The sequence below is a fragment of the Magnolia sinica genome, chromosome 5 (genome assembly GCF_029962835.1).
Source record: "Magnolia sinica isolate HGM2019 chromosome 5, MsV1, whole genome shotgun sequence".
Taxonomy (NCBI): Eukaryota; Viridiplantae; Streptophyta; class Magnoliopsida; order Magnoliales; family Magnoliaceae; genus Magnolia; species Magnolia sinica.
Genome location: NC_080577.1, coordinates 16,012,239 through 16,038,149, shown reverse-complemented (window position 1 = coordinate 16,038,149; position 25,911 = coordinate 16,012,239). Strand labels below are relative to the sequence as shown.

At 39.7% G+C, this 25,911-nt stretch overlaps 2 protein-coding genes across 2 annotated transcripts; one reads left to right on the top strand and one right to left on the bottom strand.

The window, feature by feature from the left end:
- On the top strand, positions 1 to 25,282 carry LOC131245558 (uncharacterized). The gene is made up of 9 exons (XM_058245103.1): positions 1 to 467; positions 21,436 to 21,585; positions 21,726 to 21,860; positions 22,113 to 22,178; positions 22,265 to 22,318; positions 22,432 to 22,536; positions 24,127 to 24,223; positions 24,487 to 24,703; positions 25,112 to 25,282. The coding sequence occupies exons 1-8, from the start codon at positions 270 to 272 to the stop codon at positions 24,693 to 24,695; spliced, it is 1,014 nt and encodes a 337-aa protein (XP_058101086.1). The 5' UTR covers positions 1 to 269; the 3' UTR covers positions 24,696 to 24,703; positions 25,112 to 25,282.
- On the bottom strand, positions 3,423 to 4,777 carry LOC131245559 (uncharacterized). Its single transcript, XM_058245104.1, has 2 exons — positions 4,589 to 4,777; positions 3,423 to 4,444 (listed from the first exon to the last, which is right to left on the bottom strand). The coding sequence occupies exons 1-2, from the start codon at positions 4,723 to 4,725 to the stop codon at positions 4,060 to 4,062; spliced, it is 522 nt and encodes a 173-aa protein (XP_058101087.1). The 5' UTR covers positions 4,726 to 4,777; the 3' UTR covers positions 3,423 to 4,059.
- Positions 25,283 to 25,911: the final 629 nt, after the last annotated feature.

The window sequence follows — 25,911 nt, the reverse complement described above, 5'->3', positions numbered from 1 at the left end:
TTTGTCAGAGGGAGGGAAGTCGAGAGAGCGAGAGAGAGGCGAACCGAAGAAGGGAGGGAGAGAGAGAGAGAGAGAGAGGTGAGCCGAAGCAGGAGAGAGGTGCTGAGGTGCTGTTCGATTCTAAGGCGGGCCGTTGGGGAGCGTACTGCCGTTGCATTCGAAGGGACTAGGGACGTGGGGCCGGCAGATTGCGGACAAAGGGAAATCAGATCAAACCCTAATTTCCAAAATCAGAGACTGATTTTGTAGAGGAAGAAAGAGAAGAAGAGATGGGAGAAAGGAAGGTATTGAACAAGTACTACCCGCCGGACTTCGATCCGTCGAAGATCCCACGGCGTAGACAGCCCAAGAACCAGCAGATGAAAGTCCGAATGATGCTTCCGATGAGCATTCGTTGCAACACCTGCGGAAATTACATCTACAAAGGCACCAAATTCAATTCCAGGAAAGAAGATGTTGTTGGTCAGGTACCATTTCCATACGTTGTCCTTCCTCTATCTCGTTTCAATTCCTGGGATATGTATCTTGTATTGTTTTGTGTGGAAATCTTCAATCAACAACACATGTAAGTAAATCCATTCTCAATTTTTAGTGCCCTTTTTGTGTTGATTTACATCCACCTCAATTCGCCTTTGGATGTGCTATCGAATAGGATTGTTAATTATTAGGCTACTAATAAAGGGAATAACCAAATTGCAATTGCTTTCCTTTGCATTCATATCAAGGGTCTGCATTCCAGTTGGACTTGATGGAACTGCAAGTTGAGGGCTTCTTTCTTGTTACCAGAAGGAGGTGTTTGGAAGTAGAATTGACTTGGAATGTTGTAATTTAGTTGCAACAAAGTTGAAAGGTGTCATTGCCATATTCTCCACTTACAAGTGTCCTATATGTTGTCACACACACACACACACACACATGTCCAACTTAAAATGGACAAGATGCGGTTGGATGCACAGCTGAATTTTGAATGTTCAATTTGATCCAGAGGAAGTGATGAAAATAAGTGATCTTTTCTAGTTTTCATAACGAGGAAGTATCCCTCAAATTGCAGTTATGTTTGCATTTGAGCCCGTGGAAGCTCTGTGTCATAGAACCTGCCTTTCAACATTCGAGGGGCTGGGTTTTGGATTCCAGCTTATGCATGGAAAGGAAAATAATTGCGGTTCCTTTTTCTCAGGGTAAATGTTTAATTATTTTTGACAAATAACAAAGTTTCTTAGGATAAAAAGATGCCAGGTACATCAATGGGAAAGTGTTTCCTACAAAGGGAGAGAAGGGCGGGTTGTTCCTTTATTGGCTAGGGAAAATGCATCTGCATTAGCCTCTATAGAAACAAAGGAAAACTAAACGTTTAGCCTTCACATCATAGAAAAAATATCATTTAACAAGAAAGCCAATATCCAAGGCTCTACCTTCTCCTTGAACCACAATGCAGAACAATTAGAGATAACTTCCACGATAGTCGGGCCCAAACTCACTGAAGGGAGGATTGGAATGCCTTAAGTGCTCTAACATTTCGATTCCAAAATTTCCTTCTCCCTAAATGGCCTGGAAATGAATAAAAAATTTCCTTGCTATAATTTCTTGTACTGCCCCCACCTTGCTTCGACACCATTTCCAGAAGAGTACCGTCTGTAGTCTGAGTTGTGAAACACCCAACAAATGTTACTTTTGAAGATAAAACATTTTTCTAGCCGAAAGCTAAACACACAAAGGGAAGCATATGCCATTGGAGGCACATCAGGAACTTTGAAAGATCAGAAGCTCCACTGCATAATTCCTCATTGAAAATAAAAATTAAATAAATAAGAATAGAAAAGAGCAACACCCAATTTACCTTGCATTAGTGCCATGGTCGTTGACTGTAGGATTTGACAGTAATTAGCTGATTAGTAGCTAAGGGCTAAATTCATACTTGTTAAAATAAATACATGAGTAACATGTACAAAAGTGTTCAAGAACAAGATTTGGATAGGCAATAGGCGTACAACTTAGGGGGAAAAGGTAAACAAACAAACAATCAGTGGCCGAGTTCCCGTAACGAACAGCATCAGATGCATCTTATTATGTAGAAGGTAAATCCGGGAAACTACTAGTCCCGAAATAATGGATTCCAAGGTCGGGCAAGGAAGTGCATGGCATCATCACTTGATGGGAAGCACAAAGGAGACAAAATTGCAAACAGGACAACTGCAGTCGAATCCACAAAGACAATTCAAGCTAGAGCAGGAGGCCTTCTAAAACATATCCCAGTTAATAACCTAATGCCTATCTTACCAGAACAGCTTGAGTAGATTTCTTGGAAGTCTGCAGAAAATTAGTGCCATGAAATCATCTGTTTGTAGCCAACCTGATAGGATTCCCACCCACACTCTGGCTCTTTACTCTTCATGGATGGGCCAGTAATGGCCGCCTGTTGAAAAGACTTTGTCTGCTCTTCCATTAATGAATTACTATTTGCAGGAAAGAATAGGTGTCTAACATTTCCTCCACTAACTTTGGTCTCCAAGGAAGTAACTCCTACATTCAAGTTGAGGTTAGGCCTTACGATACCAACATCATTTGTGCCTGGTGTGCCAGTGACATCTAGATTTGATGCTCTAGGGAAACTGGAGAGAGTACCGGGGCCCAATATTTGGGGTAGGATGGTGGCTCCACGTGAGTCCAACATGTAAGGTACAACATCTGAAGGACATACAGCAGAAGGAAGAGGGAATGCAGGGCCCATCCCTAAGCCATTATAGGATAAAGCAGGCAGTTGTGCATAAGGCAGAGTAGGTTGCGCAACGAGTCGTCTCTCTTCACGGTGAGGTCCTTTTTCAAGATTCTGTCGGCCAACAACGGTAGTACCTCTCCTCATCACCCCCACTTCACATGGAAATATGCTGTCCCTCCAAAGCTACAAGTTTTCGGATGGCTGGTTGGGAATAATAGAATTCTTACTCCGGACAACCTAAGGAAAAAAGGAATGATCCTCCCGAATGCTTGTCTATGTTGCCTGTCTTCTGAAGAATCGGTGAATCATTTGTTGATCCATTGTTCGTTTGCCTACTCAATTTGGTCAGCCATTCTCTCCTGCTTTAAGGTTAGTTGGTGCTTCCCTAGAGATGTGGACATGCTCCTTAAGGCCCGGCATGGTGTCAGATTAGGCAAACCCATTTCTCGGATCTGGCGGATGGCAATCTTGGCGGTTTGGTGGGCTGTCTGGATAGAAAGAAACAATAGGTGTTTTCAGAATGAAGCGAAGCCTCCCCACTTAGTCTCCTCCTATGTTAAATGTTTCATTGCTGAATGGGTGTTCCATAGTGATGGGCTCAATGTAGATTTATCATTCCTTCAGTCTTACAGGTTCTGCCTCCTCAGCAGTTCCTTTCTTTTGTTTTGTTCTCCTTCTTTTAATACAAGTTACCTTTCAAAAAAAAAAAAAGGTTGTGCAGCGACCACTCTCCCCATCTGTTCTACAGAGCAGATAACGTTTGGCCCAGCCATCAGAAACGGTTGGGCAGAATACATGTATTCCTTCGTGCCATGACCATGCCCAGAATCTTGAACTGAACCCAAATCCGCCCAACAAGCAGATTTTACATTCTTAGGTTCCAGATACATTGTAGATCCAGTAATAGAACTAGCACGATCATCTAATGCCCTGTTTCTTGAAGGCCAGATGCCGTGAACTGGTCTATGGACATCATGTGCTTCACTGAAGGATGGGTTGTCATTCAAGTCAAAATCTTTAATAGAAGGCCTTGATGACGATGATGGAGACGGGCTGTGGGCCCTGTTCCTGCCAGGATGCAGTTTATATTATGTCCTCCAGACGGACAACAGCTCTGGGCAATTATTATCATTATCGCTGAGACGATTAAGATCCAGATTGAGCCGCTCTGCCTTTCTGGAGTTAACCTCGGCAGAAGAGTCTCCAGATGGGAGAGTTGAAGATCCTGGTACATGCTTCTTCGGGAACAGTTCCACAACTGAGTCATCTCGAGCATCAGCTATATTCGGGTCAATACCACGAAAGCCCTTGGAGCTACAATCATTTTCTTCGATGGAACCTGCCTACTCTTTATCATGAGTCTTGGCTGGACGGAATGCGCTAGTTGCAGCAGAGCCTCTCCAGCCTAGTTCCCCTTCAAATTGTAGTGGTGTTGTAGGTAAGCAAGCAAGTCCTCTAGAAGTAGCCACCACCGGAATTGGAGCTGACAAATTTGTCACGTGGCATGAAGAAGGCGTTGTAGTCACTGACTTCTCACTGCATTCAACTTCCTCTGTCTGAACATCTTCGTTCAAATCGAAGCTGGGAAGATATCTGTGCTCATTCATGGCCAGATGTGCTTCAGGCACTGTTGTCAGCTGAGACGATTCCTGCTCGTGCAAGCCATCATCAGTTTCAGGCACTTTTGCAGACATCCCTTGAGATGGATCTTTCACCCCCCGAACACAACTGTTCTTTTTTTTTTTTTTACACACACCCACACACTCACACTGGTGGAATTTCACCACCTATGGGTACTCGAACCCTTGACAGGGAGTTGAAACTCCTGAGAGTTTACCACCCGGGCAAGAGTAAGGACCCTCCGAACACAACTGTTCATTTCCAGTTGAAGTTTCTTCGTCCATCTCTTCCTTCGTAGAACAGCAGCTGTGCGATTCACTTCTGTCACCAATTTCCTTCAAGCAGTCACTTCGCTTGAGTTCTGCAGAATCAGCATTGTGCAAAAGCATGGTCTCACAATTCCTGTCTTCTACAGACAAAGAGCTTCCTGAGGCCTCCCTGTAAATTCCAACCTCACACTCCATTTCTTTTGCAACCCGTCGAGCCACCTATAATGCATCATCCAGCTCAAATGTGAGCTCCATTTCCATGTCCTTTCCAGTCAGCAGTTCTGCGTTCTTCTGGCTCCACTTTTGAATTGGAAACTCAATCTTCTCTGTGATTACTGGTTTTTCTTCTGCATCTGTCCTGAGACCAGATTTCAGGACCTTCCCCACATTGTCTGCTCTGCAACTTTCCACATCTTGGGAAGTTTTACCCAGGTTTTCACGTTTGCCATGGAATGGAACAGAAACATTTTTAGTGACCCGGGAAGTAATGTATGAATCAGTTTGCGTCTCAGGTTGTTGTTTCATGATATTCTTCCAGTTGTTCAATGACCCATCCTCTGCCATTTCCAGCAATGCATTTTTGGCTGTACACTCTTTCTTGCTTTTCTTATTGATAGCGCTTGAGTTATCTTCAACAGATGCTTTCTGACAGCCATCATTTGAACAGGAAACAGAAGGAACAGTCTTTGAGTAAGAAGATGAGGGCACAGTTCTGATTTGTCTATCTTTCAAATCAGCCATCACAATAGATATTGAACCAGTTGCATTGGTTTTCTCCTGACAGTTTTTTCTTTCCAAAACACCCAACTCTTCACTTTCTGTTGGATTGTAAGATTTCACTGTTACCAAACTCATTCCAGTTTCGACAGAAATGTTTGCTATAGAAGCAACCCCTTCCAAAGAAGGTTTCGGCACTTCAGAACCAAAAGATTGTCTGCCACCTGTAACTTTCTTCAGGCTAGAAATTTTATTATTGCTATTGGCAGAACTTGAAGCAGAGTGTTGCAATTTGCAATAACTGGCATCTTCTTTGCCAGTCTTCTCCAAGAAAACCTTGAAAAGAAGTATTAGTGCTGTCACAGTTTGAACTTTCCGCTACCTCTACCGGCGCTGTTTTAGTTGTGCTTCCGTCATCAGAACAGATTCCATTCTCAGTCTTCTCCATTTCGATCTTCATTTCAGCAAGTTTCTCCCAAACATCAGATAAGAGTTTTGCCTTTCCCTGAATCTCCATGTTTCTGTGAGAATGGAAGTGCTTGACAGTATTACCTATTCCACACATCTTCAACCCTTCTTGGTTCGTGGGTAGTTTTTCAAATGCACGTAACATTGCACTTATCAGATCTTCCACGAGCTTATCGGAGCCGTCAATGTTACACCTCTGTGCTTCTTGAAGCCAACTGTCCAAAAAATTCACCCCACCTAGTTTTATAAATTGCCTCAAGCAGTCAGAATGTGTGGCAGTTAAAACGCTTGCAACAGTTGACTGGCGCTGTGTTACTTCAGCTGTACTTTTAGTAATAGAACATTTGTCCTTCTCTATCAAAGAGACCAACTGCTCAACACTCACAATGCTTTCAAGCCCATCAGTCATTTCAACTGGGTTAATGAAACCATCTTGCTTCATATTATGACCAGCAATACTTTCAAAGCCTCGGATAAATTGGTTGCCTCAGTTCCTGATGGAAAGACAAGCCTCGTTCCTGCAACATTACCAGGAGTGCATATTGATTAATAATATATTATTTGAAAGACAACAGACTTCAGTTTCATGAATGAGAAAGGAATCTTATTTCCCAATTTGGAGAATAAAATGAGCAAGAAAATGAGGTAGGCTAGCTACACATATACGATGTACATTTGTCTACAGCATACATGTCAACCTAGCTAGTGTGGATCATATATCATATTAGTAAGGGGGGCCCAACGGAGAAGATGACCATATGCAAAAAGTCGGCTGATTGTAGAATGTCCTGATCTTTGCATGTCCATCTTCGTGATGCGGACCACACATCATGCACTGCTCAAATGTCCCAAAAATTGCCAGTTCAAAACATGTGCTGTGTGTAAGGGTGCATGTGGGGCTAGCCAATGCTCTCAAGAAGAAATCAAGCACCGGAACTTGTGTGAGTAACAGGCATTGTCAACAAAAATCAGTTTCTAGAAGAATCCAAACATTCTGATTTCTAATTTCCAAAACAATTAATCCTATCCAATGCGAGGAAAAAAAAAAACTGTCATTAGCTGTTCAATGACCACCATCATTAAAATTATAAACATCAAACAACCAAGTTTCCAAGCACCTACATTAACCCACCCAACAAAGGTCGTATTTTTTTCTCTTTTTGTTGAAGTAAATAAATTAAGGTGTTTTAGGCCTGTGCCGGTATTCTCTGTTAAAGTTGTTGAGATTTTTTCAATAGTTTATAACTATATACTGTCACTGTCTAACACAATGAATAAAACGTGTACTAAATAACAAATAGAAGTTTGATTAAGTACAGGTTAGCAGAGTTAAATGCATCACAGCTCAAAACAAATTTCAGATGCCCGTACTGGGAAGACACTTGCCAGTTGCTTGGATACAATTCCTAGTTTATCAGTTTATTGTTGAAGAGCTTCCCTTCACAAGCTTTACTTAAAGTCACAATCAGGTAGATGAGATCTACTGCTGGTCACTGTTAGAAAGAATCCCATGCAACTCAAGGCAGATTGGGCAGAGTTGGTGAACATATGGCTGGAAAACCAGAGAAACTTAGCTGCTTGTTTGAGTTGATGAGTGTAATAGAATGAATCAGGTGTAGCATCCTGATTCATATAACTAATTATACACACCTAGACGTATACGTACCTACCTCGCAAGTAATACGTGGAGAATTTAAGCCTAATGGATCAGAAAGGATGATAGGAATAATTTCAAAGTCAGAGTACGCGGTGAAAAACTTAATGGGCCACGTAGAGGTATCCCTTACGAGATTATGAAATTTCGTGATATTCCCCATGAAGTATGAGACAGTCGAGATTATGCACAGATGGAACCATGCTTAAGCAAAATTTGTGCAGTTTGATTCAAATTCTAAGTCCTAGAAAATCTCAAATGATCCCGATGCCCTAATCAAGCAAAGGATTGAGATTTAACAGGATTATGAATTGATATCGGTAAATCCTCTGTACTGTGCAGGCAAAGGAACTATGTATTGGGCACAAACCCACTACAACCATCTATTCATATTATCTCAAACACAGGAAGTAAGAAATCCTTAGAGGCTTGAAACCATGGCATCCCAAATCGGTTACGTATCGGCCGTAACGGCCGATACGTAATGGTAACGGTGGGACCCGTTACGCGATACGGGGTCGAAACGGCAGTTACGGAATTCTGTGACCGTTACGGGCCATAACGGCCGTTACGGGCTGTAACGGCCGTTACGGGCCTTGGAAAAAAAAAAACAAAAAACAAAAAAAAAACTTACCTTTTTTTCCTTTCTTTTCTTCTTATTCTTCTCTTTCTTCTTCTTCTTCTTCTTCTTCTTCTCGAGCAGCTGCGGCTGCGGCTGCGGCTTCTTCCTGTTCGTCTTCTTCTTCTTCCTCTCTCTCTCTCTCAATCGCCGCAGCCGCAGCTTCTTCCTGTTCGTCTTCTTCTTCTCCTCTCTCTCTCTCTCAATCTCTTCTTTCCCCCTTTCCCTCTTTTTTTCTTTTCGTTTCCCTCTCTCTCCATTTTTTTTTTATTTGCAGCAGCTGGCTGCTGTAGGTACGTGTCACGCAAAGACGAGCGCTGACACTCCTCGAGCTCCGAGTTGTACGAACGGTTCAAAGGAGATCAAAGTTATATGGGCTCCACAGTGATGTATTTATTACATCTACACCGTTCATCTATTTTCAGAGATCATTTTAGAGCACCACCTAAAAAATGAATTATATCCAGAGATCATCTGGACCACACCAAAAATAGCAACAGAGATAATGATTTTCACGGTAACGTTATTTTCCATCCAATCTGATCAGACCCGAGTGGGCCCCACTATGATGTATATATTTTATCCATATCGTCCATCCATTTTGCCACATCATTTTAGGTCAGGATTCAAAAAATTAGTAATATCCAAATCTCAGGTGGACCACACCATAGGAAATAGTGGTTATAGAATGCTCACCATTAAAAATTTCTTAAAGTCCACTATAATGTTTATTTTCAATCTAACCTGTTAATTGGGTCACATTGACGTGGATGAAGGGAAAACACACATGTCAGCTTGATCTAAAACTTTTCTAGCCCCCAATAAATTTTTAACGGTGAACGTTTAATTATTGTTTTTTTTTTATGGTGCAATCCATCTGAGCTTTGGATGTGCCTCATTTTTGGGCTCATGCCCTAAAATTATTTGGCAAAATGGATGGATGGTGTGGATATAACACATTCATCACGGGTGGGGCCCAAAAAACTTTGACACGTGTGCTGCACTTTACATCCGAGTCCCCCCTAATTCAAGCCTTAAAAAATTGTACAGGAGACATATTAACTTAAAATTTGACAATTAAATTATGTACTGCAATTGCTAACTCACAATGCCAAAATCAAATTATTTAAATAGTTTTAATTGTTAATTTGTGAACTTTTATTTTTTAAAATAGGGCCTTTTGATTTTTTATTTTTTTTTAATGGTTCACTATTCAATAAATGTCCACCAATTTATAAGTGGGATAATGACAATAAATGGCATGAATTTGAGGCTGATTTGGAGAATAGATTGGTCCTCCAAGTCAGCCCCAAATTGGCAATGCCATCTACCTGAATTTAATTTCATTTTTTTAAAGAACTATTGAGAGAAATGATATCAAGTTGTTAAGTATATAAATTACATATTTAAAAAATTAAATATATGAATTTTGTAGTTAAATTCAAGTTACCTGGTTAAAAAATTAATCAGACAGTCCGATACAACTTCTCACCAAAGAGTGGACCGTTACACCACCATAAACATGTTTCAATTTATAAATGAATGCATATTTGGAATGCTTAAAATATTTCGGATTTAATCCATATTTTTTCATGTTTTTTTGGCAAAAAAAAAAATATTTTGCGCCGTTATGGGCCGTTACGTCCCCGTATCCGTATCGGTTTCGGAGGGCACCGTTACGCCAACCGATACCGATACGGGACACCTTGCTTGAAACATGGCTTAAATAGTAGAAGTACTAAATTTCGGGGGCGAAATTATGTTTAAGGGGGGTAGATTGTAACACCCCGAACATTTCAATACCCGAATATTGAAAATCCTCGAGCGTTACCTAGAAATTAACTGATATGTGTATGTATACGATACCAATCCAACTATCCTAGCCTTACATCCCAACCTTGACACAAATCTAACCGTTGGGAATTTCATCCATTCAATAAATCCAACCATCTGACTCTTGATTTCAAGACAAGACCATCCATCATGTGATTTGACATAAGTACTTTCCCATGAATGACACGACGAATAATTGCCTATCCGTAATGATTTAGATATACATTCCTTTGTAAGAATTTCTTAGAAAGGTGCCTAGAACCATGTGGAGCCATCGGATTTCTCAAAACTCACAGATTAGTAATAATTACGAAAATGCCATTGACCTAGACCCCTGAACACTAGATCACGTGGTTCCCACAACCCGTTTCATGTGAAATTTTATACCATTCCTAATTATCATAAATTAACCGTACACGTTAAATTTCAGTTCTTAGATCATAGTAAACTAGCTACTTGACCTATACATCCATCCATACATTTATCAGATCAAGATTATGATCCATTCATCTTGTTCACCCCATATGTGCATGCTTAATCCACCATTAGAACTGTAATATGAGGAGTGTACACAGGGGAACAAGTCACTCAAATCTAACGGTGTACATGTGCTACCCCTAATCACTCCAGCAACCTACTTTATGACCACCCATTTACAAAACAGACCGTACATCCACCTACATACATGGTTAAAGTGCTAACCATCAGACTTCCTTATTTTTAGCAAGTCATATGACTATCCGTCACGTTCGGATCCGTCAAACGGGCCACGCGAACATCACAGTAAACCAATCATCATTAAGACCATAGAGTTTAGATCCAAACTACCGAGTAACCTGTCAATCAGAGGTGTACAAATGTTATTTGGAATTATGGAGTTTGTTAGCCACTAAAGGAGCATCTTGGTCATCCTTGAGAGATCCCGACCCAAATTTAACTTGTTAAGAGATCTTGAAAAATAACGATTAGTGGTGAAATTTCGTTTCATTTGGACGGTGTAATTAGGAGGAACAGACGACCAAGTCGTGAAAAAAGAGATGGGCAAATTTGTAATTATAAGCCTCTGTTATACAACCAGCATGCATGTGAAATCCACGTAAGTCTTACATGTAAGTTTTCACTCGGATGTTTTGCAACATGTGGGCCGCTTAGGGCTCAGATTAGGTTCATATTCGAGCCCATAACATAAAATAACTCAGTAGCCCTTGTGAATGGAGTGGATTGATCACCAAACATCACAGTGGACCCCACCTTCAGTCATTCATGAAACCAAAAATCTCATGTGTAACTGATTTTCCACATTAGCCTGTTTAACGGTGAACGTTGGCTTCTGGTGTGGCCCACCCCAAGCTCGGACTTACTTCAAACTTGGGGTCATGGGCCCAAACAGCAAGCTAAAGTTGATGAAGGGATTGGATTTTCCTGAAAAACTCATGCCAGTGGACCCCACCTACCAGCAAAATGAGTTAAAAACAGTTCCTCCGCAAGCACAGCGCCATGAAAACCGTGCGCAAGAAGAAGAGTGAACGTTAAGGCTTTCGAGTCTTTGAAACCACCTTTAATCCGGGCCGTCCAAACTCCAAAGGAGGGAGTTCCGACCATTCCCAACTAATAAGAGAGGTCCAACTCTAACTTAAGACGCTGGAAGATTAGGAAGACTCCAACGACGCCAAGATCCCTTAAAGAAATAGGAAAGCATGCAAAAAATGGATGTTGCTCATCGTCGCAAGACCCACCAATTGGAGCAAATCCAAACCTTCAATCATAGGACGTCCCAAGCTTTCCTCGATGGATCCGAACCATCCAAAAGAAACCATTCGAACGATTGTGGAGCAGAGGACGATCCACCATTAAAGTAGAATCATCTTCCTCATCCAAGATGGGCCATTGATGAATCATCTGGCACCCGACAACTCGAGCAATTTTGATCGAAATTATCTTCCAAGAAGCAGGGACCGAGCACAACACGTTGCTGTCACAAAGTCGTGTTGTTGTTACATGCGACATCACGCGAACAGAATGCGTAATTAGCCTCTCCAGAAAATTCTACAGCAACGTCTTGGGCCACACATCCTAAGGGCCAATGTGGCCGACAACAGATCCAGATCGTCCAGAGGGACTGATCAAGCAGATCAGGACCATAGCCAAGCTATCATTAAAACAGTGCAATGCCAGCAACAGATCCGAAAGTAAACACTGTCTACACGATTTCGCTAGTCTCCGTGCAATTGGAGTCACATAGGAAGAATCCAAAAACTCAAGAAACAATTATAAAAAAAACCACCCCCAATCCGTGAAACAACCCAAAACAAATTAGAGAGAGAGAGAGAGAGAGAGAGAGAGAGAGAGAGAGAGAGAGAGGGGATATCGGCCCAAGTTCAGTTTCTTTTCCTTTTCTCGCTTTTCCTTTCCTCCTTTTCTTTTTCTTAAATTTCCCATGCATAGGGGCCATCACATCCGGACGAGTCGACTCGGTGGTGGGATGGACCTAGGCATAGTAAATCTATAATTTAGATCTAATATCTTTTGTGTATCAAACCTAATTAAAGGCTCAATTTAAAAGTAGGTAAATTAGATTAGGACCTGACTGTAGGAAATATTTCTAAAGGATCAATATGCTAAGGTGAGGTTTCTTTCCTTTATCATATGCAATTTATTTGATCATATTCTTTATCTGTTTCCTTTCAAGGCATGGCCCTATTTCAATTTCTGTTTTAATTCCCTTATGAACGACCCCATAGATATTCACATTTATTTTATTCTCCTACACGCAAATATCGTGTCGATCATACCACCTCCAATAGTCATTATAACTTTGTGGACGTAATGTGCTACAAGTAGCGGCCCTCTTGGTCGGTACGTAAATCCACATGGGTTGATTGACGTGGCGCACAATCGATGTATGTAAATCGCAATTGCAGTGTTACATTAACTTTTCAAGATTTGGTGTCGCAAATAGTCGCTCCATGAACACATCGTGTTACGTAAATCCCCCAACCACATCGTTGTACCGCCTTGTGATGTTCGCGTAAAGCTACGTTAACGTTGGACGCGCCGACGAATATCCGTATAGTGAGAGTGCGGGTCGAGCTGGATATAATAAATTGCTTTCCACAATGTGACCATGACTATTGAGTGTGATGGATCGCACATATTTTGCTAGGCATGCATCCCATGTAGGACCCTATGCATATTGATACCCTTATATATGTGGAGTATGAGGAGTATCAATGCCCTTTTATCCTTATGATTCAAGATGAATATATTGTAAATTGTAAAGGAATAACCATCACTATGAGTAGGGCATTGACCCTCTCCCAACTGTATAGATCATGCAGGTGACGTACAGATTAAAGAACTAGAAGACCACCTTCCGTAGGAAGACTATGCTGAATAAATAAGAAAATTAGTTTCCTGATTTAGCTTAATTACGTTTCCGCTGCAACTTGAAATTGTAATAGGCTCCTCTTCGTGGGAGCATTTGTCCATTTATTTAATTATGAAAAGAGGAATGCAGTCAATTTTATTCTTGTGAATGATTACCATGACAAATGTAAATGGATGTGATTCAATATATATATATGGTGTGTTTTTTTAAAAGCATCCAATTCATTTTATTATTAACACCTAAATTTCCTCAAGCACGAGTATAAATTCTGACTGTGAAAATTCGGGATGTTACAGTAACATCCTGAATTTTCCCAACCAGAGTTTATACTTGTGCCCAAGGAAATCGGGTGTTAATAGTAGAATGAATTGGATGCTTTTAAAAATGCACCATAATTTTTTATTTTTTTATTTTTATTTTTTTAGATCACATCCAATTACATTTGTTATGGTAACTATTCACAAGAATAAAATTGACTGCATTCCTCATATCATAATTAAATAAATGGCTAAATGCTCTCACGAAGAGGAGCCTATTACAAATTCAAGTTGCAGCGGAAATGTAAATAAATCTAAATCATTAATCTAATTCTTGTCTATTCAGCATAGTCTTCCTCTGGAAGGTGATCCTCTGGGTCATCAGCCTGTTTGTCACCTGCATTACGCTACTCATAGTGATGGTTATTCCTTTACAATTTACAATATATTCATCATGAATCATAAAGATAAAAGGGCATTGATACACCTCATACTCCATATATATAAGGGTATCAATATGCACAGGGCCCTACATGGGATGCATGCTTAGCAAAATATGTGTGATCCATCACACCCAACAGTCATAGTCACATTGTGGAAGGCAATTATTATATCCGGTTTGACCCGCACTCTTACTATACAGATATTCGCCGGCATGTCCAACGTTAACGTGGCCTTACGCGAACATCTCAAGGCGGTACAACACGCGGTTGGGGGATTTACGTAACACGATGTGTTGATGGAACAACTATTTGTGACATCCAATCCCGAAAGTTGATGTAACACTGCATTTGCGATTTACATACATCGATTGTGCACCAAGCCAACCAACTCACGGAATTACGTACCAACTAAGAGGGCTGCTACCCGTAGCGCATTACGTCTACGAAGTTATAATGACTATTAGAGGTGGGATGGCCGACATGATATTTGCCTGTAGGAAACATAAAATAAATGTAAGTATCTACGGGAACAATTCATAAGGGAATTTAAACAGAAATTGAAACAGTACCATGCCTTGAAAGGGAAACAGGTAAAGAATATGATCAAGGTGTAATACCTTGAAAGGAAAATAGGTAAGGAATATGATCAAATAAATTGCATATGATACCTCACCTTAGCTTATTAATCTTCAGGGGTGATCCTTATGGTCAGATCAGATCTTAGCCTATTTTACTTGTTTTTAGGTTAAACTTTAATGAGGTTTTAATATATCTAAAGGTGTTAAATCTAGGTAAGTCGTGCATCCATGTTCTTTTAAAGTTTCCATGCTTAGGTCCACCACACCACTGAGCTGACTCGGTCGGGTGTGTTGGTGCCTAAAGCATGGGAAAATTTAGAAAGAAATGGAAAGAAAGGAAAATAAAAGGACGGGAGGGCAAGAAAGAGTTGATTCTGGACCGTGAGATGGTGAGGATTTTCACAGCCAACTGCTCCTTCACCCCCTTTCTTGGAGGCTGTTGGATTCAGACCAGACTCCCTTCTCTCTCTCTCTCTCTCTCTCTCTCTCTCTCTCTCTCTCTCTCTTTGTTCCGTCTCTAGTGGGATCGATGGCTGCCCTCTCTCTCTCTCTCTCTCTCTCTCTCTCTCTCTCTCTCTCTCTTTCTCTCTATGTTCCGTCTCTAGTGGGATCGATGGCTGCCCTTTTTATAGTTGATTTGAGAAGATTCCAGAGAGTCGGTTTACGTATCTAGAGGCTTCCTGCGTAGAAGGTATGAAGGTATGTTGGCAATGTGCGTAAAGAGTAGTGCTGCTCTATCGTGATGTTACATGATACGCAGCTTGAGTCGTGCGTGAGCTTTGTTTAGCAAATGTAGGATGTGAAATCGTGGTCCAGTTGGCTGTTTTGGTTTGGTTTAGTATTTAAAGATTGTAGACGTTTAGATGGGTCATCTGATGTGTGGATTTGATCCAGGATCGGAATTAAAACATCGAGCAATGGCCCATGTTTGATCGGAGAAGATGAATGTCGCTTTAATGGTAGATTTGAGTTCATTGGATGTTTCCTCGAACAGACTTTGATGGATGTCTTAGATTTATCATATAGATATTGTGGACAACAAAAATCAATCGTCCACCAGCTTGATCGGTGGGTTTTTGTCAAAGAAAATTCCACATCACGCAGGTCAGTTCCAGGAAAATTGGCAAGATAACATGTCAATGTTTGCTTATCTCGATTTCTTATCTTATTAGGAGACGTCGGAATTCCCTTGGAGGAGGATTGGACGGTTCAGATTTGCTAGATTGAGCAGATACATGGACTTTTGGTGGAAGGAACCTTGGTGCGTATGCACCCTTCGGAAGCTATAACAGCATATGAAACTTCCGTTGTTGGACTGATTTTAATGATCAAGTGGGGCCCATATGTTGGGTTTTTGAAGAATCCACTTCATCCATCTATTTCCTTGTGTCATGTAGGATACAACATTAAAAACGGGACAAATCCACCACTCGGATGGGCCACATGATTTTTACAAAGTTTTGAATCTGGAGGAGGCTTCCTTCAACTCAACACGTCTCACGTATGTGAGGTAGTTAGTGCGTATAAAGTGGAGTCTATTGTGGTGATTTCTTGAGTAATCCACTCCCTTCATTGGCTTGGTCGGGCCATGGGCCAAAATATGAAGTACATCCGATTCTTAGGTGGGCCACATCACTAGACAACGTGTAGGCGATACTTACCGTGAAAACCTCACGTAACTGATTGCAACATTGCTAGATATACAAGTTTTGGTCTTATAATTACAATTATGCCCTTCTCCCTTATTACAACTTCTGAAGTCCGTCTCCTAGCTGCATCGTGCAAAAGGGATGAAATTTCACCAACGTTTGTTATTTTTCGTGCTCTTTCTAATGCCTGAGTTTGGGCCTTGATCGCTTACGGACGACTAAGATACCACTTCAATGGACTATACTAGTCCGGGGTTTTAATGTGGTGTTTATATATGTCTAGTTGTAGTTTTATCCGGTAGTTTGGACCTGTGCTCTAAGATCTTCAAAATGACCGATTCATCCTAATATTCGGGTGGCCCATTTGGCGGATCCAAACATGATGGATGGTCAGATGACTTGCTAAAAATAAGGGGGCTTGATGATTAGAACTCTATCCATGTATGTAGATGAATATATGGTCAATTTAGTAAATGGATGGACATAACATGGGTTTCTGGAGTGATTAGGGGTAAAGCATGTGTATCGTCAGATTAAAGTGTCTCGTTCATATGTGTAAGTTTCTCAGATCGTAGTTCTGATGGTGGGTTAAGCATATTCATAGGTGATGAACAAGATGAACGGATCCGAATCTTGATCTGATAAGTGTACAGACGGATGTAGAGGTCAAGTAGCTAGTTTACTATGATCTAAGAGCTGAAATTCGACGTGTACGGTTAATTTAGGATTTATAGGAATGGTATAAATTTTCACATTAAGTGGATTGTGGGAACCACGTGATCTAGAACTTAGTGGTCTAAGTTTAATGGAATTTTCGTAATTATTGTTGATCTGTGAGTTTTAAGAAATCTAATGGTTCTACATGGTTATATGCCACTTTTTAAACAATTCTTACAAAAGAGCTTATATCCAAATCATTATAGATAAGGAGTTATTTGCCAATTCATTTAAGGGAAGGTACACACGTCAAATCACATGATGGAGAGTCTTGTCTTGAAATCAATGGTCAGATGGTTGGATCTATTGAATGGAGGAAATTTCTAATAGTTAGATTTTTGTCAGGACGAGAATGTAAGGCTAGGATAGTTGGATTGGTACGTACACACGTATATATTACGTTGAATCTTATGGTAACGCTCGATGACTTTTGATGCTTGAGTTTCGAAAAGTTCGGGGCGTTACAATGAGACTTAGCTGAGTTGATCAATTCCATTGGCTGCTTGTTTCCCCTCTTTTTTTCTTTCTTTCTTTTCTTTTCTTCTTGGTTAGAACCTGTTAGTAGCTTTTTAGATATGCATACATGTTGATAAATTTTGACATCAGACATGAGATGTGGTTGCTGTGCCAAAAGAATATCTTTAAAAGGGGGTACTTTTCCTTCTTGAAGCTAACAACTTACTCTTGATTAGTAAGTGCATGCTTGAGAAGATGAGCTCTTTGGCATCTTAAGCTAGCAACCGTCTTCCCATTGATGAGGTAAACACACGCTTGGCTCTATTAAAAGGAACAAACCCAAGCCTCCACAAAGTCCCACTTCTTTGATTTTGATCGTCGCATACTACAGTTGATCTCCATGTCCTTGGAACATGGAAGTCCTCAGCTTCTTTGAAATTGAAAAGAGTATGGTCTTTTAGTTCCACAAAGCACAAGGGGAAATGGAAGCGGATAGGGGTGCTTCGGTGGGAAGTGCTTGTTTCAAAGTAGTAGTGATGCTGCCTAGCAGTGCTGTTGAAAGGTTGATAGTTGAATAAAGCCCATTTGGCCCAAGTCCATGTAATAAGGCGGATAGGCCCATTCACATTTTTACTACTATAAATAAGAGTAGAGGGATGGGGGTTCAATAGACCCTAAGCATCTCCCTCCCTCCCTCCCTCCCTCTCTTCCATCTTTCTTCTCCTTCTCATTGTAACCTCAAAATTAGCACAATGTAGTTGTTTAACATGGCATCAGAGCCTAGGTACTCCTAGGGTTTCTTCTTCTTCTTCTTCTAGGGTTTCTTCTTCTTTTCCCTTAGTTTTTTCTTCTTATTCTTCAATTCTTTTTTTCTTTTTCTTTTTCTTTTTTTTCTGAAGAACTTGCTAATTTTTGTATTATTCTGACTAGGGTTTGTTGGATTTTTCCTGTTGAAGCATATTTTCATGTTGCCTTTAGATAAGGTTTCTGAATTTTTTTCTGTTAAAGAAAATTTTGTGTTGCATTGGCTAGAGTTTGCTAGATTTTTCCTGTTGAAGCAGATCCTGGATAGTGCTCTAATCACCCATGAATCTGTTGATTCCTGTTTCGAAGCAAGATCGAGGATTGAAAGGCATAGTTTGGAAGCTTGATATGGAAAAGGCATAGGATCATGTTGTATGGTCATTTCTGGACTACCTTCTTGGCAGAATGGGTTTGGGTCTATTTGGAAAAAGTAGATTTGATGTTGTCTCTACTAGATTTTTTATTCTAATTAATGGTTCCCCTTTTCGCTTTTTTAATTCTTCTCGTGGGCTTCGGCAGGGGGATCCCCTATCCCCTTCTTTTTGTAATTGCTACTAAAGCTTTGAGTAGATTGTTGGGCAAAGGTCAGTTGGCTGGGCTTTTCAAAGGTTTTTCTGTTAAAAATTTCCCCCATTCAATCACTCATCTTCAATTTGCCAATGATGCGATTCTGTTTTGTCAAGCTGAAGAAACCATGGTTGTTAATCAGATTAACAATCGGTTGGTTTGAGGTAGTATCTGGCTTAGAAGTTAATTTATCAAAAACGGAAAAGTTGGGAATTCATTTCCACCACAGTGATGCTTCTAGAAAATCTCCAAATTTTCATTTGTTTATGAAACTAATCTCCATCGGCCCGTGTTTCTCATTGTCACTCTACCCTCCTTCAATTAACAGACCCTTAAAAAAATTGCTCAAGGATCTTTAAGCCTTCAAAGAGAGCTCTATCACAGACTGATCATCACGGGACTAAGTCATGTACTTAGCCAACTTGTACACCAAGGAGGTTTTATACATAGCGTAGAGAATTTAGAATAGAGTAGAAGTGTGTGGAAAGTTTTAGAGAATGGTAGAGGGGTGTAGAGAATTGTAGAGAGTTCTAGAATTGTGTTGAATGGTGTAGAATTGTGTAAAGATTTCTGGAAGTTTCTAGAGAATTCTAATGGAATCTTGCAGAGAAGTGTTGAATATTCTAAAAAAGTTTTAGAGAGTTCTTGACCACTGGCAAAGTTATCATGATCATTATCATATCGTAAATCGTAGTAGGGCCTGAATCGAATCATATTGCAAATCGTAAGATTTTTTTTCTTCTTAAAAATTAGAAAAGACTGAATAAATTATATATAAATAAGAAAACACATCAATTGTTTATTTTCCATCAGTATGCACTGAGAAAGTAACATATCATGACATTATCAATTTAGAACCCATAACTAACTCGATGGACATCAACATGATGTTGTCCTCAAAGCATAAACATTCTCATGTTTTAAAGTCAAAATCATACACTGCAAGTTCCTAATGACACCTTAAAAAAAATCTTTTGTAAGTTTTCATTATTATATAAAGAATAAAAAGGGCTTTGACTTTAAAATCACATAATGAAACTCTAGAAAAACACAATTGAATTTAAGGTACGTGGAAAAATAAATAAAGTATATATCTTTAAGTTGAAATCAAATCTTAAACACCATTACTATAATAAATATATGTAGATATGATTGCAATCGTCCATAAAAGATTCCTGACAAATCAGAGATCAGTTTCGTGTTTTGACCGGTTAAGAGGTAAGAAATCATAAATAAAAAAAAGGCTCCACAATTTAAGAATAAAGATAAGATCCATCATTGTATCTCTTATAACAAATAAAACAAAACAATTGACACATTTTAAAAGATCTTTAAAGCCTCCACAAATTTAAAAACATGAAATGGAAGCCAATAAATTGAACAAAGAAGAGAGCAAAAATAATTTGAATGATAAATCGGGAGTTAAATTGTAGATCGTAGCATTCAAATTATTGAATTGTAGGATTCATCCAAAAAGGGTTTCAAATAATTTTGCTTATGATTTGACTTAAATAATAAATCCTAGGATTTTGACAACAGTGGTCCATTGGATGAGTGCCATTGGCATACTCTTGGCCATTCATGTGTCGGTTCTAGCTGCTTCTTAGGTCTATATAAGGGAGAAAGACCCTTATTTATAACTAAGCTGAGAGAAGTTATAACTTTGAAAGCTCTAGTGTAATACAAGGTGTTCTTCCATAACACTCTTTTGTTTTTAGTGAATTGGGGTACTTAGCACATGCAGTGTGCACTTGGGGAAGGGCTGACTTGTTCACGATGGAACCGTGAGAGGAGTTCCGTGTGGTCTATGTTTGGGGAAGCACATGGGCTGTGACATCTTGCTCCTTAGCTTCCCTATGGAGAATACGTGTGTAGAATATCCACCCAATGATAGTACTAGGAAATGTCCAGATTTTCATATGTGTTATGAATTCTCTTCATTGGCCCTTGTTTCCTGTTGAGACACCCTTAAAAAGATTGCTTGAGTAGATTTAAGTCTTGTAAGAGAGCTCTTGCTCCAATTCTGTTGAACCTTCTCAAAGATCTTTAAGTCCTTGAAGCTAACTGGACCTGAATAAGCCATTTTGACTACCAATAGTTTTTCATGCTTTTTTGTTTTTGTCAGAAATGTGCTAGTTCTTTTGGCACCGTGGCATGCTACCAATGATTGCTGTGTGAGTTCTAATTGGAGACTTTGATTATTTAAAGTTCTTACATGATGCACAGTATCCCCATTTAGCTTGGATAAGGTGTAGATGATGATGAAAACATGATGTGTAGTATATGTTGTTATCAGTGATAAAAGTTTTTGGTTGTGGTTTTTGGAATCAGTGACAGTCTCTGAAGAATGCTGTCTATTTGGGTGCTCAGGGAATTCCATCCTATGCATATTTTGATGGGTCAAGGTTGCCTGCAGCCCTTATCCTGATTTTCCGTATTATCCAAGAGGGGGGCTTTGACCAAGCATTGCCTGCAAAGGAAGGAATTCCCGTGTGTGCAACTCTTATTTCCTCTATCCTTTCAACATATCAATATATTTTATTTAAAGTCTGCTTCATTCTGTGCCCTGATTTTGTTTTTAGACAACTGTGCTTCCTTCTTCTTTTTTTTTTCTCTACTGGATATGAACTGAACCTGTCCTTTTCACTAAACGGATGTGCTTATCTATCAAATCTTGCAGACATATTTAGGAATCCAAATATTCAGATTCTACTTCAAATGCACTAAATGCTCAGCTGAACTTACAATGAAGACCGACCCGCAAAATTCAGACTATGTTGTTGAATCAGGTGCGACTCGCAATTTCGAGCCATGGCGTGCGGAGGATGAGGTGAGCAGTTATAATATTGTTGGGCAGTTATTTATTTTGCAATAGACGCTACTTTGTTTCCTGGTGCATTTCTTGGCTTGTTATTGCTTGCAATTATTCAAGATTATTTTTATTAATGCACGTATTACTTCTTTCATCAGGAGGCAGAAAAAGAAAAGAGGAAAAGGGATGCTGAAGAGATGGGGGATGCCATGAAATCTTTGGAGAATAGAACTTTGGATTCAAAAAGAGAGATGGACATACTTGCTGCACTGGATGAGATGAAGTCTATGAAGGTTCTGATCTGATTTTGTTAAGAACCATTTTGTCTAATAGAATTTCAGTGCTTAGAAGTTTCGATGGATTTTCTTTAAATTGTCCAAATGCATGATGAACAAGAAATCTCTCATGATGCATGAAGGAATTTTACTTGTATGATTTGATCTCTGTTGTGTAAAATTGGATTCACAAATTCAAGTTATGGCATGTCCATTGACACTGTTTTTTTTTTTTTTTTATTTTTATTTTTTATTCTTATGGTTCTTCAGTCAAGACATGCAACTGTGAACGTGGATGAGATGCTTGAGGCATTGCAACGCACTGCTGAGGAGAAGGTATGATGGTTTCATTTCATTTAGATACATAGTGGTGTCTGCTTGAAAGCTTCTGACACTGTTTGAAGTTGTTACTTGTCTGACAGGAGAAGAAGTTAGAAGAAGAGGACGAAGCACTCATCAAAACAGTTTTTTTTCGTGTTAGTGAATGAGCTTCCTTGGACTTATAGTTTATTATTTCAATCTTTAACAGCCAGATTTTATTTTATTTTTGATAGTTGGTTAATTGCTAATAAATAAATTTATAATGTAGGCTTCAGAAAATTTTGTTCGGCGGATCCCTGATGAAGAAGATGATGATTCAGATGAAGATTTATATCAGCCAATTTCCAGTTCAGGCGAGCAATCGAATACAAAAGTATGTTTCTGCTTTATTTGATATATTTGAGTGGTTCTGCATTTCTTCCTTTAATATGTATGTACATGCGTGCTCGTGTGTGTGAATTTGTGTGCCAGCCTTTTCATTGGGGTATTTAAGATGATTCACTTAACGAAAATCAAGTTCTTGTGCATATACTACAGTCTACAGAATTCCAATGCATTCCAATTACAGGATTCCAAACAGAATATTTGGATTCCAATGCATTTCGATTACAGGCTACCAAATACAACTGAGTATTTCAATTGCACTTGATTCAAGTGTAATTGTGATTCCATTTGCCTCCAATTACATGCTCTCAACTGAGCCCTTATACCAACGGCCAACTCGGTGCTGTTCTTGGTCTCTGTTGCACAAGACCAAACCATCTAAGTCTACGTTCTCTCATCTTATTACCTATTGGTGCTACTTCTAAGTTCCCTCAAATGCATTCGTTTATAATTACATCCTTCCTCATTGTGCTTCTCATCCATCTCAACATCCCAAAATTTAGCTACACTTGTCTTATGAACATGTTATTCCTTAACTACCCAACGTTTTGTCTTATAAAGCATGGTTGGTTTTTATAGCTACCTTATAAATTTCCTTTTCAGTTTAAGTGGTACATGATGATCACATAAAACTTTAGAGGCACATCTCCATGTCTTCCACCCAGCATGAATTCAATGGGCAACATTCTTCTCAACCTCTTCTCTTCACTTTTATCAACCCAAGATATTGAAAGTGATCATTTTGCGAAACTTCTTGGTCAACAGTCTTAACTAATACCTTGTTTTCAATCCTATTGTTACTAAAATTGCATCTATATACTCTGTTTTAGTCAAATTAATTTTAAATCTTTTAGATTCTAAAGCATCCTCCACAAATCTAGCTTTGTGTTTATGCCCTCCCTTGTCTTGTCAATCAAAACTATGTCATCTGCAAACAACATACACCATGGGATCTCTTCTGCAATTGCCTTATTGACTCATCCATAACCTGCAAAGGGGTACCAGCTCGATGTCAACCCTTAGTGCAAGCCTACAGTAATTGGGAACTCACTTGTCTCTCCATTGGTGAACCTCACATTTGTTACTGCTCCATCATATATATTCTTAATCATGTCAAACACACACACGCGCATGCATGCGCGCGCGCGCACACACACACAAGCCCCTAGCATCCTAAAGTAGAGATTATCCATAGGAAATTTTATTTCCTAGTGTGTTACTATTGAAGGCTTCTAGGATTTGGGTGATGAGAATTCCCAAGCGCGATTTTTGCTCTACTCAACGGGATCCTCTACTGCATCCTCCACATCACCCGATATTTTGAAAATATCACAGCTATTATGGTCTCTCTCTCTCTCTCTCTCTCTCTCTCTCTCTCTATCATTGAGGCACATTTTAACTAGTTTTCAAATGAGCCAAACGACCCCCAAATAGTTCCTATGACCTTTATATAAGCCACTTTTCTGTGAAGCTGAAGATCTAATTCTGACACCCTTTCTTGAATTTATAATGTAACAGTTCTAAATTTTGGAGGATTTGTTTTTAGTTTCTTCCGACTCACGGTTTTGTTTTGGTGTAGAGGATAAAAATTACTGATGAAGTTCCAGGCGGAACAGTGGATAATCCAACAAATGTATTGACAAAAGCTAGTACCATTAATGACTCTGACAATAAAGGTTGGTCCCTTTGCTGATATGATGATTTTATGCTGCAGTTGTACCGTACAAAGATGATATAAGTCCGCATGAACTTGTACATGCAGGAGAAAATGCCGGCCCTGCATGTGTGGGCCCACCGTGTGGATGACCTGGCTGAAAAATATACAAAAACACTGCTTAGATGTCCCACACTGCATGTAGAGCTGCGTATGTTCTTGGGTAGAGTGATGTGGTGATCCGTTTTCTTCACTAACATTTCATTTATTTCTTTCTGTTGTCAGAAACGGTGAATGGTGTTGAGGCCCGTAAACCCAAGTTTATTATCAAACCCCCCTCTGTGACGGTCAAGGTTGTTAAGAAGCCTCCACCTGCTCAGATGGAAAACGGAGAATCAAAAGTGGAAAATAAGCAAGAGGAGTCCAAAGCCAGTGAGATGAATACAGGACTTCAATCACTCTGCCAGAATTACGATAGTGATGAAAGTGAATGATGTCTTTGGTAAAATCTTATCTTTATTCAAAGCCCCTGTATGTTTGCACCCTCTACGTGCCACATGCCTAATTTTCTCATTCATGGAAAATAGAAACACGGCCCAGAAGATGGAGGCCCCAAAAGTTCTGAATGTACGGGTTAAGCCTGTTAAAATGGCACGTAAATATAAATGATGGTGATTGTTGTTTAAGAAACAAGCAGTGGAGTTGGCCTAAAAAATAGTTGGAATTTTGGTCAAAAGGCAGTTCTATAGGCCCCAACTTTGGATGATATAACCACCACCCATCCTTTCCTATTTCGGTTGCATAATGGTTACAATTGTATAACCAAGAGAGGGAAGTATGGGTGTATTCATCCCTAGGGAGGGTGCAATAGTCAAAATAACGATACTAACTAGTTGTTTTTGTTTAAAAGTTGGAAAGACCTGAAAAGAACTGGGCAACAATTTGATTCTCACCAATTACTGACTGAGATGCAATACTGGATCTTTCCTTAAGATGGTGAGTTGTTGTACTGTGTGTTCTTTGTTTTACGGCTTTTGTTTGAATCTTTATTCACTGAGTACGAGGTTAACTAAGCCAAGCACATCTAGAATACTGCTCATTGCAAGCACCACACACCCTATATGGCATGTGCAAGAGAACTGAGATTTTCATCTGGTATGCTGCACTAGTTAGATTTGGCCTAAAATAAGGCCGTCTCATCCCTCAACTTGGCGAAAGAGCACAAAGCAAATGGATAGTAAGAACAAGTTTGTTTTACACATGTGGGCCACTTGAGTGAAACAACCTATTTTGAGACAGGATAGAATGTCTACTTAATTGTAATCCACATGGTGGAAGGTTTGGATCTAGTTCTTGGCCCCATGGTCTACTCTGCCGTGTGGAAGCAAAACCTCATTACTTGTCGTGCATATCAAACAATTAGGGAAATGGATCGATTTGCATGGCCCCAGGATCTACTGGCTGTGGCCCTATGAAGTAGGGAAATGGAACTGCCGTAAGAATGAGTAGTTGTGTTTCAGCAGGTAGCCTGTAACCGGGACCCCTCGGTCGGGCCTCAACCTGGATTAGCTGCAGTGTAAAAACTCAAAATTCTTTTGGCAGTCTTGCTCATATGGTTATCATTATTCTACGTAGCGAAATTTACAATATTCTGCTAGTATTGCTATTATATCACAGTAAGCAAATCATGCTTTCCTAATGCACGCATGA